At 53.0% G+C, this 13,392-nt stretch overlaps 1 protein-coding gene across 4 annotated transcripts; it reads right to left on the bottom strand.

The window, feature by feature from the left end:
- Window positions 1–5,629: 5,629 nt before the first annotated feature.
- On the bottom strand, window positions 5,630–12,025 carry TGFB1I1 (transforming growth factor beta 1 induced transcript 1). Of its 4 annotated transcripts, none has more exons than XM_040260188.1 (11): window positions 11,712–12,025; window positions 10,284–10,445; window positions 10,101–10,153; window positions 9,864–10,006; window positions 9,505–9,592; window positions 9,283–9,388; window positions 8,971–9,165; window positions 7,376–7,549; window positions 7,013–7,094; window positions 6,552–6,700; window positions 5,630–6,324 (listed from the first exon to the last, which is right to left on the bottom strand). In XM_040260188.1, the coding sequence occupies exons 2-11, from the start codon at window positions 10,344–10,346 to the stop codon at window positions 6,058–6,060; spliced, it is 1,320 nt and encodes a 439-aa protein (XP_040116122.1). In that variant the 5' UTR covers window positions 10,347–10,445; window positions 11,712–12,025; the 3' UTR covers window positions 5,630–6,057. The 4 variants fall into 4 exon arrangements, with proteins under 4 accessions (XP_040116122.1, XP_040116137.1, XP_040116114.1 ...); XM_040260203.1 differs by having other exon boundaries at window positions 10,284–10,384; window positions 11,712–11,793; XM_040260180.1 differs by lacking the exon at window positions 11,712–12,025 and adding an exon at window positions 11,342–11,502 and having other exon boundaries at window positions 10,284–10,384.
- Between the last annotated feature and the right edge of the window lie 1,367 nt (window positions 12,026–13,392).

Genomic DNA, 13,392 nt, shown 5'->3' with positions numbered 1-13,392 from the left:
TGGGGAGCTGGACACTCAAATTCAAGGGTATTCCCCTTCCTGGGCTTAGCCCCTGCCTATTCTCCAGAGACTTAGGCTCAAAATGACTTCTTTCACTGGCTAAAAATGCCTATCCTTCGGCTTTGACCTAGGGAACCTGGCTGAGCTAGTCCCCCAGTTCAAACTAATTCAGAGGAATCATTTTCTTTTTTAAAAATTGATTAAAAAATAATTTTATTTATTTATTTTTAGCTGTGCTGGGTCTTCGTTGCTGTGCAGACTTTTCTCTAGTTGCAGCGAGCAAGGGCTATTCTTTGTTGTGGTGCGCAGGCTTCTTGCGTCGGCTTCTCTTGTTGCAGAGCATAGGCTCCAGGGTACTTGAGCTTTGGTAGTTGTGGTGTGTGGGCTCACTAATTGCAGCTCCCAGGCTCTAGAGCGCAGGCTCAGTAATGGTGGTGCACAGACTTAGTTGCTCCATGGCATGTGGGCTCTTCCTGGACCAGGGATCGAACCTGTGTTTCCTGCATTGGCAGGCAGATTCTTTACCACTGAGCCTTTTCCTTTCTTTTTGAAATATTTACTGTTTTGGTTGTGTCATGGGATCTTCAGTTTTCCTTGAGGCATGTAGGATCTTCAGTTACAGCATTCGGGATTTAGTTCCTTGACCAGGGATCAAACCCGAGCCCCGAGTCCTGCCCCATTGGACTGCGAGGGAAGTCCCAAGGAATTATTTTCAGACTCAAATCTGACAGTGTCAATCCCCTGCTCAGGAAACCTCCAGAGCTCTCCATCACACCCGGGAGGAGGCAGGAGCCTTTTATCCAAAGGTTTAAGGCCTGCCACGCCCCGACTCCTCCCATCCTTCTCCTCGATCCTCTACACCAAACCCAGAATGAAATCACATTTTCTTCCCATGCCCTTGCCCTCCCCAGCCCCTGGATTCTCATACCCTCTGAACTTTTCTATAAGCTGTGCCTTCTGCCTGGAACACCCCCCTGCCTCCCAAATGGCTAGCCCCTACTCAGCCTTCAGTGCTCAGCCCATGGCATCTCTTCGGGAAAGACTTCTCTGACTTTCCTGACACAGTTCTGAGCACATTGTGTGGACCTTGCCTGGATCCAGATCTGTCTCCCCAATAGACCAGCGACTCCCTCAAGAGCAGATGATCGGATTCATCCCTGGTGTCCCATTGCTCAGCACAGGGCTGGACGCGAGAAGGGAATGGCTTGATAAATAGATACCTGCTGCTCTTTCTAGAAGAATTGACCAGACTTGGGTGTCTGATTATGGTAGTAGGGTTCATGGTGGAAATGAGAACAGAGAATAATATTTTATGGGAAGGTGGTGAGTTGTTTAAGGAATGCCTTCATCATGGTCCCTTCAAAAACAGACTCTAAGATGAGAATTGGGGTGCAAGAACTGTACTGGGGAGCTGATCACAGTCAGGGCTGTGAAGGAATGAGGAAGAGAGACAAAGAAAGGAGAAAGTCGGTAAAGATGTGTTGATGAAAACGTTACCACTGTGGGACTTCCCTGGTGGTCCAGTGGCCAAGACTCTGGGCTCCCAATGCAGGGGATCTGGGTTCGATTCCTGGTCAGGGAACTAGATCCCACATGCCATAAATAATTAATAAATAAGATATTTTTTAAAGAAGTTACCACTATGACAATCCCAGTGGGGACCCTCTGAGACACTATGGGGAACTCATCTCAGAATCGACCCCCAGGAACCACAGAGCTGGGAGAGTTATTCACCATTCCCTATCTCTAACTGGCTGGAGGTTCTGAGGCTACAGAATCCCACCCACCCACCCAGGCCCTCCTCCAGACGGAAACTCAGGGAGCATCTGGGGACACTGAGGATCTGGGAAGTGTCTGCATATGACTTCCCAGATGGGCTAGGTGGATACAGGTAGGGCACTCACAGCATCTGCTTCAGCAGGTGATGAATTTGAAGTGTCTGGGCAAGTGGTCCAGTGGGTAAGAATCCACCTTGCAATGCAGAGGACTCAGGTGCCATTCCTGGTCAAGATCCCACCTGGTTGGGTGGCATAAGATCCCACATGCCATGGGACAACAAAGCCTGAGCACCACAACTAAAGAGAAGCTCATGTGCCACAACCAAGCCCCGACACAGCCAAATAAAACAATTTTTAAAAATGAAGGGTCAGGAAGAAATCTAGGGGCAAGTATCAGAGGACACGTTAGGGTTGTAGGCACTTAAAATCAGATCTCTGTGGCCTCCCTGGTGGCTCAGCGGTAAAGAATCCACCGGCAATGCAGGAGCCGCTGGAGACGTGAGTTCAGTCCCTGGGTAGGGAAGATCCCCTGGAGGAGGGCATGGCAACCCACGCCAGTATTCTTGCCAGGAGAATCCCATGGACAGAGGAGCCTGGAAGGCTACATACAGTCCATGGGGTCGCAGAGAGTCACAGACTGAAGTGACTGAGTACGCACACACCTGCCCTCATCAGAGCCTGCAGAGCGCTGCGTGACGTGGCACCTTGTTCCTCTTTGACCACATCTCCTACGACTCTCCCCTGCTCGCTCTAATCAACCACATTGGCCTTCTTTCCTTTCTTCCAAAACACCAAGCTCGTTACTACCTCCTGGCCTTTGCACTTACTCTTACCTCTGCCTGGGTTGCTCTCCTCAGGCTCTTTGCTCAGCCTTCAGAGTTTCAACGTAGATATTACATATTCACAGAGGCCTTCTCTGATGCTCTGGTTCATGTACCTCCTTCCCCACCTTGTCTTAGTTCTCTATTTTTTTCCTTCTCACCTTTCCTGCTTCCCTTCCTTCTTCATTCCTTCTTTCATTAGCAAACATTTTTCAAGCACTTACCACCTGCTAGCCAGAAAAACATCTATTTCTGCTTTATTGACTATGCCAAAGCCTTTGACTGTGTGGATCACAATAAACTGTAGAAAATTCTGAAAGAGATGAGAATACCAGACCACCTGACCTGCCTCTTGAGAAACCTATATGCAGGTCAGGAAGCAACAGTTAGAACTGGACATGGAACAACAGACTGGTTCCAAATAGGGCAAGGAGTACATCAAGGCTGTGTATTGTCACCCTGCTCATTTAACTTATATGCAGAGTACATCATGAGAAACACTGGGCTGGAAGAAGCACAAGCTGGAATCAAGATTGCTGGGAGAAATATCAATAACCTCAGATATGCAGATGACACCACCCTTATGGCAGAAAGTGAAGAGGAACTAAAATGCCTCTGATGAAAGTGAAAGAGGAAAGTGAAAAAGTTGGCTTAAAGCTCAACATTCAGAAAGCTACGATCATGGCATCTGGTCCCATCACTTCATGGGAAATAGATGGGGAAACAGTGGAAACAGTGTCAGACTTTATTTTGGGGGGCTCCAAAATTACTGCAGATGGTGACTGCAGCCATGAAATTAAAAGACGCTTACTCCTTGGAAGAAAAGTTATGACCAACCTAGATAGCATATTCAAAAGCAGAGACATTATTTTTCCAACAAAGGTCCGTCTAGTCAAGGTTATGGTTTTTCCAGTGGTTATATATGGATGTGAGAGTTGGACTGTGAAGAAAGCTGAGTGCTGAAGAATTGATGCTTTTGAACTGTGGTGTTGGAGAAGACTCTTGAGAGTCCCTTGGACTGCAAGGAGATCCAACCAGTCCATTCTGAAGGAGATCAGTCCTGGGATTTCTTTGGAAGAAATGATGCTAAAGCTGAAACTCCAGTACTTTGGCCACCTCATGCGAAGAGTTGACTCATTGGAAAAGACTCTGATGCTGGGAGGGGTTGGGGGCAGGAGGAGAAGGGGACGACAGAGGATGAGAGGGCTGGATGGCATCACTGATTTGATGGATATGAGTCTGAGTGAACTCCGCGAGTTGGTGATGGACAGGGAGGCCTGGCGTGCTGCAATTCATGGGGTCGCAAAGAGTCGGACACGACTGAGCGACTGAACTGAACTGAGACAGCAACTTGGACACTAGACAGATAACAGCAAAAGAAATGTGTCATTTGACAGACAAGCTCCCAGGAGCTTGCCTTCATTTCAGAAATAAACAAGCATGGGACTTCCCTGGTGGCTCAGTGCTTGAGAATCCACCTTCCAAGGCAGGGGACAAGGATTCCATTCCCTGGTTGGGTAACTAAGAGCCCACATGCCTAGGAGAACATAAGCCCACTTGCTGCAACTACAGAGGCCAGTAAAAAATAAATAAATGAACAAGCAACAAATATCTGTTTGCATTAGTGATAAGTGAGGGACTAGGGAGATGCTATGGGTGGAAACTAGGGAAAAGAACCAGCTTTACCTAGGCCATCAGGGGAGTTTCTGTACTTTATCACACTTGTCATTGCGGGTTTCTTTCTTTCCCCACATCTGTCTCTCCTACGAGACCAGGAGTCCAAGGAACATGTTTCTCAGCACCCAGCATGGACCCTAGCACAATACGTAGTCAATGAACTCTTGGGAAATGAATGGCTCAAGACTAGGAGGCAGTTACAAGCCGAGGAATGGACAGCACTCTCCAGGGAGGATTTGTGAAAGAGGAAGAGCCGGAGGCTTAGAAGATCCAGGAGGGGAGCTTCAGAGAGGAAAGAATCTGGGGAAGGTGGTTTGCCCAAAGCCAAGGCAGAGAACCTAACCTTTGGCTCTTGCCCACACCACAGCTGTTCTCCTTGGCTGTTAGCCCCTCTTTGAGCTGGAAGGGCCTTTGGGGATCCATTGTTTCCAGCCTCAAAGGTCCCTGTAGTTAGAGCAGGAATCTAGGCCCCCTTCCTAGGGAACTGTAGGGTCTAAGATACTGGGCTTAGAAAGACCACTGGGGTTTGGGGATTCAGATACAGCCTGAACCTCCCCACACCTAAGAACCCCTGGTCTCACCCTTCTCTGCAGGGGCTTGGCTCGTGTGTCACCTCCTCCAGGAAGCCCTCCTTGACTTCCAAGCTGAGTTAGAAGCCTCTTTCTAGTTCATACAGCTCCCAGTTTCCCTCAGTCAGTGCCCTGACCACCCTAAGTGCCATCTTCTGCCTAAAGCAGATGTTCTAAGTCAATACTAGTATGAGAGAAGCTGAAATTTAATGCTCAGATCCAAAGGGTGGGAATAGCTTGGCACTTTTGAATGGAGCCCCATCTCTGAGGGTCTTTTAAGGAAGGGGGTGGGACTGCCTTGGTGGCCAGGTGGTTAAAACGGCACTTCCAATGCAGGGGGTGGAAGTTCGATCCCTGGTGGGGGAGCTAAGATCCCACATGCCGCGCAGTGTGGCCAAAAAGTTAAAAAAAAAAAAACAAAAAACACAAAAAAAACCCAATTAAATTATTAAAGGAGGGGGAAATCTGGAGACCGGACAAGGTGCCAAGCGTGAAGGGAGTGGGTACAGATTAAGTGCTTATTTCAAGAATATAAGGAACTGAAGTGTGGGACAGGAAGGTTTGATGGGGCTCCGCTTGAATTCCCATCCCGGCTGGCGGGCCGCCATCTATCAATCCTGCGCACGTGGCCGACCTTTCCAGCCTCAGGCTCATCTGAAGGGCTGAGGCTGCAGGTCCGGCTCCCGCCGCAACGCGGCGACCTAGAGCCCGCGGCGGCCAGAGCAGTACAAGGGGCGGGGCGTCGCGACGCGAGCCACTCCCGCGCAGAGACACAGCACCGATGTGACGTGGAATGTGTGTTTATGTAGATAGAAAAAAAGTGCACAGAACAGTGAGGGGCGGGGGCAGAGGGACGTCTTGGCCTGGCCTTGGATTCATGAGAATTGCAAGGGCCCTCCTCCAGTCGGGGGGCTCCTCAAGGCTGGGAACAAAGTGAAGGGCTCACGTGGGATCGGTCAGTGTACGGACCCACTTTGGGAGGCGCGTGGCCTTAAGGGTTCACGGAGCCTTTTCTGAACTCGCCCACGGAGAACGTACAGTACCTTCGGGGCCAGTCCCTCCAGTGGGGTGGGGCCTCAAGAAGCCCGGCTGGTGGAGCCCGAAGCTCCAACAGCAAGGCCTTGGGGTCTGGAAAGCCAGATCTTTTGAGGTGGGGGGAAGGGCGAGGCCTTTGGGGCTGCGCTCTCCGGGAGGGGCGAGCCCGGCAGGCGATCAGCCGAAGAGTTTGAGGAAGCAGGGCTGGCAGTAGGGCTTGCCCGCGCGCTCCTGGAAGGAGCCCTTGGTGAGCGGGCGCAGGCAGAAGGTGCAGGTGAAGTGGTCCGGGTGGAAGCGGCGGCCCAGGGCCGACACGCATCGGCCAGTCACCGGGAGGCCACACGTGGCGCACAGAGACCCGCGCCGCGCGTGGAAATGGTTCTCGCACAGCGGGCGGCCCTCGTGCTCGAAAAAGCTGCCTCCCGAGAAGGGCGCGAAACATTCCTGAGGAAAGGCAACCACGAAAGGATGGGTCAGGGCCAACCTCCAGACCAAAAAATCCTCTTTTGGAACTGAATAACCCCCAGAGACTCCCGCAGCCCCTCTCACCTCCAGCGAGCGTGAAGCCCCGCCTCCCCGGGACCCCGCTCCGAATATTAACCCCGCCCCGACTCCTGGTCCCGCCCCCACTGGCCCCTCCCTCCAAGGTCCCGCCCCCCACAGTCGCGTACCCGGCAGACGAAACAGTCCGGATGCCAGAGCGCACTGAGCGCCGAGATGTAGTTGTCCAGAATGGGGCCTTGGCAACCCTGGCAGCGCGGCGCGAACAGCTGTAGGAAGTCCCGGCGGCAGTAGGGGCGGCCCTCCCGCTCGTGGAAACCTAGGAGCGGGAACAGAGTAAGGAGGAAGAAGGGTGCGAGGTGGCCCCGAGAGCCCACAAAGATCTGAGACTGGGGGGCCGGAAGCGGCGCAGTGAGAGGACGCAGTCGGTGGAGAGGGACAGAGTCTGGGTTGGGGGCAGAGCGGGAGCGAGTGGGATGGGAATCCTCAGGTGGGATAGGCCGGGTCCAGGAGAGAGCGGGAGAAAATTCAGGCCCGCGAGGATTTCGGAAGTCCAGTGGGCGGGCCCAAAGGGAGCGGGGCGGGATGTCGAGCGGACCCGCGGCTTTCAAGATGGGAATCAAGCTCTCACCTTCATCTCCAAAGGGCTCCCCGCAACTAACACAGCAGAAATGCTCCGGGTGCCAGTGGGTGCCCAAGGCAGTAACCATCTTCTGCGGGGAATGAAAGGGAACACTCAGCGTGCCCCGCCCCCCATTCCCTCTCCCCTCCTTCTTTCACCCTGAACCTAAATGAGTGGCTTGAAGTATGAGTTGAAGCTGCGGGAGACCTAAGCAGGAACTTGGGAATCAAAGAGCGCGGAGTCGAAAGAGCTGCGGAAGAGAACCCTGGAAGCGCCTGGGGTGGGGATGGGAATTGGGTAAGTGGATGAGGCTCATCCCACAGGCTCCTTGGGTGAAACAGAGGCGGGGCTTGTGGTCCAGGCGGGGCTCACGTGTCGGATGGGTTGATTGCAGAGGCCACATCGCGGAGAGAAGCGCTCGAAGTAGCACTCAGGACAGAAGGGAGCTCCATCCTTCTCGAAGAAGCTGCTGCCTCCCAGGGCGGTGGAACAGCCACCGCAAACGAAGTGCTCAGGGTGCCAAGCACGGCCAAGCGCCGTCACCACCTGCGAGTTGGGGGTTGAGGCGGGGATCAGAGTGGCCCTGGGGCTGCCAGATGTCCAGTGAGCCAAGGTTTACGTGGCAGTTTTCACATCTTATCTCTGAGAAGTCAGGATGAAGTATCGAATGTCCAAGTAACTCAATCCCAAAGCGATGGAGATTTAAGCCGGCTTCCAGCACAGTACCTAGGGCCCACCATACTTTTTGTAGGCCACAAAAATGTTGTAATTTCTTTTAACATTAGAAGAAAAAAAAAATAGCTAGAAGAAAATGACTACATATATAATATTAATGTATTCATCTTCACTCCAACTGCCATAAAATGCAATTTATATATTTTTTTTAATGGAGGAAGGGGCCCATGAAGGTGAAAGTGCTTAGAAAATTCATAATGTCACCCTGCTCTGCTGAGATTGGAAATTCTCACCAAAATGGATGGCGGTAGGGAACTTTATCTAGCAGGAGGAGCTAGATCAACCACTGGGCACACTTGCCCGTGACATCTGCTCAGTCAATAAGCCAAGAACTGGAGCTCCCAAACCAGACTGGTAGAAGAGAAACAGTCTCTGTGGGTCCTGAAGAGATGGTGGGTGGAGCCAATGAGGCTTTTGTGAAGATTAAATGAGAGGGGGGACTTCCCCCGTGGTGCAGTGGATAAGAATCTGCCTGCCAATGTAGGGGACACAGGTTTGATTCCTGCTCCAGGAAGATCCCACATACCTCAGAGCAACTAAGCCTGAGCACCATAACGACTGAGCACATGCTGTAAAGCCTATGAGCCTCAACTACTGAGCCCATGGGCTGCAACTACTGCAGTTCTTGTGCCTAGAGCCTGTGCTCTGCAACAAGAGAAGCCACCTCAATAAGAAGCCTGCACACCACAACTAGACAGTACCCTGAATCTCTGCAAGGAGAGAAAGCCCACGCACAGCAATGAAGACCTAGTGCAACCAGAAATGAAATAAATTGGTTAATTTAAAAGTTACATGGGGGTTTGTAAAGGAGCTAGCATAATGTCTGGCACACAGTAGGACTAGAATAAATAAAACCTGGGTTGGAATTCTTACTCTGCTACTCGCTGTCTGACTCGCAGCTTCAATTTCCTCATCCGCAAAATATGAATAACAATAATACCCACTGGCTCTCAGTGAAATGAGTCTATAGGTCTCTGGGCTTCCCAGGTGGCGCTAGTGGTAAAGAACTTGTCTGCCAAAGTAGGAGATATAAGAGATGCAGGTTTGATTCCTGGGTGGGGAAGATCCCTGGAGGAGGGCATGGCAACCCACTCCAGTACACTTGCTTGGAGAATCCCATGGACAGAGGAGCCTAGTGGGCTACAGTCCATAGGATCACAAAGAGTTGGACATGACTGAAGTGACTTGGCACACATGGGTCTCTACCCCCTTACTCGCAGAACTTCACTTACTTGCCCAGCAATGGGTTTATTGCAGGAGCCACAGAGGCCCTTGGCCTGGGTGGGAACGCCACGGCGGCTGAGGTCAGACTGAAGCAGCCCCAGCATGGTGTCCAGGCTGCCTTTGCTGGTGGGCCCTGGTGGGGAGGGGGTGTCCTCACTCATGGAGCTTGGCACTGGTGGTGGGGTGGGCCCTGAGGCTGGAAGCTGCAGTCGTGAGGACAGGAGAGTCGAGTCAGCAAGGCAGCATGTGTGAGAAGGTCTCAGATGGGTTGAGAGCCATAAATCCACAGTGGTCCACCCCACACTCCCTGAGTGACTCACATGGTTCTGGACACGGAAGTCAGAGAGTGAGGCCATCAGTCTATCTAGCTCCAGGGTGGCTGAGGTGGCTGAAGGCTTTGGGAGAACAGGGGAGGGGCTGGGAGGGCTGTGAAGAACACAACTTGTGTCAGCTCAGAGTCTCAGGGTAACGCTTCCTCCAGTACCTCCAGCATCCAGAACTGACCACCTCTTTCCCAACCCCGCCAACTATGCCAGACTCACGGGCTGGGCCTTTTCTTGTCCTCAGACTGGTCCTCCTTCTGCTCCCCTGCTGTCTCCTTGCTAGATGGGAACTGAGACATTATTTCATCTGCAGAGAGGAGAGAAGGGCACTGGGCATGGGGCCATGTGCTAGCCTCCTCCCCAGTTAAGGCTCACATCCCTTTAGCTGCTACCCTGGGAAGTCTATGGGCTTCCTAGTGACTTGGACAGTAAAGAATCCATCTGCAAGGCAGGAGACCCCAGTTCAATCCTTGGGTCAGGAATATCCCCTGGAGAAGGGAATGGCTACCCCCCTTAGTCTCTGCCCAGCCCTGCCCTGCCGCCCATTCCATCAAGGCCTGTCCCAGTAACCCTGGTACCTGTTATGTTGAACTGAGTAGCGTTAAGTTCCTGAAGCAACCTGTCTAGCTCACAGAGCCCCGTGCCCAAGACACCGCAGGAAGAGGAGAATGGAGGGGTGGCAGGGGCTGCAGGCTTCGGGGACCGAGGCTTGCATACCGTGCTGGGAAAGAGGGTGGGAGCTTGGGTTCAGGGGTGGGGAATACAAGCCTGAGTCTCAATTGGCCACCCCATCCCCCCATACCCAGTCTTCTCACCTGTACAGATGGTCTTTGTCCCCAGAGGCTCCTGAAGATTCCCCAGGCCCCATCTATAGAGAAGGACATGTGTGTGGGATGATACGCCCGTGCCCGTACTCTGCCCTACTCAGGCCCGGGTTTCCTTTCCTCTCACCAAACCTGGCTTGAGTGGTTGTCCCTCTCCCCAGCATCTGAGCTCACCTGTGTCAGAGGAGACGTGAGGGGCTCTGGGGACCGCTCTTTTAGAGCTCCTGACCTTGGCATGTGTGAGGTTGTGGTCTCCAGGTCAGAGAGCAAGGCATCTGCAGGGAGAGGCCGTCAAGGTGAGAGGCTGAGAGGTCAAGGTTAAGGCAGAGACAGGGCCTTAAGAGATCAGAGAATAAGTGTTCTAAGTGGGCAGTGCTTGAGGAGGACAGAAGCGAGTGTTAAGAGTAGAGGTCAAGAATCAGAAGAAATACAAGGCAGACCATGGCAGAGATGTGGAAGGGCAGCAAGGACTATTTACGGTCACAACATCCCACGTGGCTTATCCTGAGAGTCATTTACAAACTCAGCTACCTGACTCTTTAATTCTCTGAATCTTCGGTAATGCAGTCAAAATTGGCTCTTTGGAGGCAAATTTGGCTCCACCCCAAATTGCTCAATTGGCTGTATGCCTGACACCTGCTTTCTGATTGGATGCTCTTTCTGACACACCCCCTACACCTAAACAGGCCCCTCCCAGCCCTGGCCCTTCTCCAGATGCCACTGGGCTCCGCCCTATGCACCTCATTGGTGAGTCTGCTGGGACCTGCTTTCTGATTGGTTTTTTCTTCAGTACCAGTGCCCGTTACTCATTCTGAGCAGCACCCCCTACCGCAGGGTGCTGGAACTCCTCTCCCACAGAGCGCACAGCCTTCCCGCCCCAGTTCCAAAAGACAGGGAGGATGAGATGCGTGAGTCCTCCTTTCTGCCCCAAGTCGGAGGGACAGACAGCAACCACCCTCGACCCCAACACACACAACCCAACTCCCCCCGTCTCCATCCCCAGATCCAGAACCTTTGAACTCTTTACCTTTCAGAATTTAGAAGTCCCTGCCCCTTTACTCTGCATCTCTGAGCGCCTTGATGGAACCCTTAACCTCTCTGGCTGGCATCTCGGCACTCATCTATTATATTTACTTTCTGCCTCAAGGACCTGACCCTACCATACTTAAGGGCCCTTAACTCTTTCGTTCCCTAAACCCTAGGGCAAACCCATTTTCTTCTCCAGAACTTACTGTCATTGTCTCCTTTCCCGACTACTTTCGCAGTCCCTGGACCCAAGGTCCTTTTAACTCCTCCCTTCCCAGAGCTCCCGAGCCCAGGCGCCTGCAGGCTCTGCACCTCCCTGCCCATCCGTATGCAGCCAGCGACGGGGGAGCGAAGTGAAGGAAGAAGGGAGGGAGCGACCAGTCTGGCAAAGGCAGGAAGGGAGCGGCAGGAAGGGGGACGTGGAGTCGGAAAGGAGGCGCCGGCAGAGACCAGAAGCGAGAAGACCGGGAGGCAGGGATGGAGAGATGCCGGGAGTGCGAGGGGGCCTCAGGATGGGGAAGCGGGTTCAAGCAGTGGTGAGGGGCTTGGGGACAAGGGGATCCGGACCCCACTCACCCAGGTCCTCCATGACGGGGCGCGGGCAGAAGGCGCGGGGCGAGCAGGGCGGGGGCTGTGTCCGGTGGGGGCGGGGGGCGGGGGACGTCCGGGAGCTGGAGGCCCAGCCGTGACCATGTAAGGAAGCCGGGACCCGCTGGGATAAGGCTGGAGGGGGGGCGGGGGGGGAAGACGGGGCAGGGGGGGTGGTGAGAACGGGAGAACCCGGGGTGGGGGCCTGTAAGGGAGGGAGGGCCCCGGCCCACCCAGGCCCAGCCCGCCTGCCTGCTGCGCAGACGGCCACACCCCAGCCTTGGCCTCGGCTGTAGGGAGCCCCAGGCGGCCAGAGTCGGAGTAAGAGAAGTGGCTCTTCCAGAAAAAGCCCGGGATCTTCTGCTCAGTGAGACTCTTAGACACGTACTAAGGCCCCCAAGCCCACCTCCCCCCATCCCCAAAGTTAGTACCTTGAGTCCTAGACAGAACTCCTCTCCCACCCCCTGCTATTCCCAGAAGATTGCTCTAGACAGAATTTTGGAGTTGGAGGCGGTGATGATGTTCCAAGGATCTGTCAGGTCCCAGGTTCAGAGATCTTTCCTAAGAGACTGTGACAATGACATGAACAGAGATCCCAAGAGGCACACAAGCTGGACACAAAGAAGCCTCCGAGAGGCAGAGATGATGAACCCATCCACAGACTCTAAAGCCATAGAGTTGGAAACAGACATACAGACACAGGTAAACAGAACTTGAGGCCCAAGTCCCACGCAGACTCAGGAGAAATGCTTCCAGGCAGCCAGACCTCAGCCAACTGTCCCCTGCACCGAGATGACCCAGACCTGTCCCCCAAGAGCCCTTTCCTAAGATACTGATGAATATAGAGAAGAAAGCAAGACACAGACTCTGGCCACAAAGGAACAAGAGGCTTCCCTGGACTGAGCAATCAAGTTGGAAATGAGAAACTAGAGATAGGTGTGGATGGACATAGCAGTGGAGCAGACAGACTGTGGATCTCAACTCAGACACAGGTCGACTGAGCACTGGAATGGCAACTCGGGGGCTTTTAAAAAAATAGATGTGGGGGGAGGGGGCCCCGCTGGGAAGGAGAGGACATACGTATCCTTATGGCTGATATGCGTTGTACAGCACAAACCAACACAGCATTGTAAAGCAATTATCCACTAATTAAAAGTAAATTTAAAAAAATGCTGATCCCCAAGGCACTCTTCCCTCAGTCCAATTCAGTTAGAAAGGGCCCAGGCATCAGCACTTTAAAAAAAAGTTTTCTGGGGAATTCCCTGGTGGTCCAGTGGTTAGGACTCCAAGCTTCCGCTGCAGGGGGCACAGAATGGACCTCTCGTCAGGGAACTGAGATCCCACGAGCTGTGCCATGCAGCCAAAAAGAAAGAAAGAAAGAAAAGCTGGAGAGAGAAATGAGTAAGTCCTTAAATAAATATTTATATATTCCATTAAAAAAAAAAGCTCTCTGGGTGGTTGTAAAGGACATCATGAGAACAAAGACCTGGATACTCTCAGAGGCAGCAAGGGGCCCCCTTGGCTTCCCAGAAGTTAGTGGACAGCCCCAGTCCAGGCCCTGTCCTCAAAGTCAGGGGTCAATGCCACCTAAGTGGTCAATGATCTGGGAGCCAGGTTGACGGAGACCCTGCCTGGGCAAACAAAGCAATGCCAGCCTAGGGCTCCAGCT

The sequence above is a fragment of the Oryx dammah genome, unplaced genomic scaffold, assembly GCF_014754425.2.
Source record: "Oryx dammah isolate SB20612 unplaced genomic scaffold, SCBI_Odam_1.1 HiC_scaffold_2, whole genome shotgun sequence".
In the NCBI taxonomy this organism is placed as follows: domain Eukaryota; kingdom Metazoa; phylum Chordata; class Mammalia; order Artiodactyla; family Bovidae; genus Oryx; species Oryx dammah.
Note: the sequence above shows the minus strand (reverse complement) of the source record. Positions and strands in the feature narration are given on the sequence as shown.

Excerpts from the sequence above, each read along its gene's own strand:
- TGFB1I1 (XM_040260180.1), bottom strand. The coding sequence starts at position 11,459 with ATGGGCAGGGAGGTGCAGAGCCTGCAGGCGCCTGGGCTCGGGAGCTCT. Across the intron at positions 7,095-7,375 it reads GCAATCAACCCATCCGACAC|AAGATGGTTACTGCCTTGGG; the intron begins GTGAGCCCCGCC and ends CATTCCCCGCAG. Across the intron at positions 6,325-6,551 it reads CGGACTGTTTCGTCTGCCGG|GAATGTTTCGCGCCCTTCTC; the intron begins GTACGCGACTGT and ends GCCTTTCCTCAG.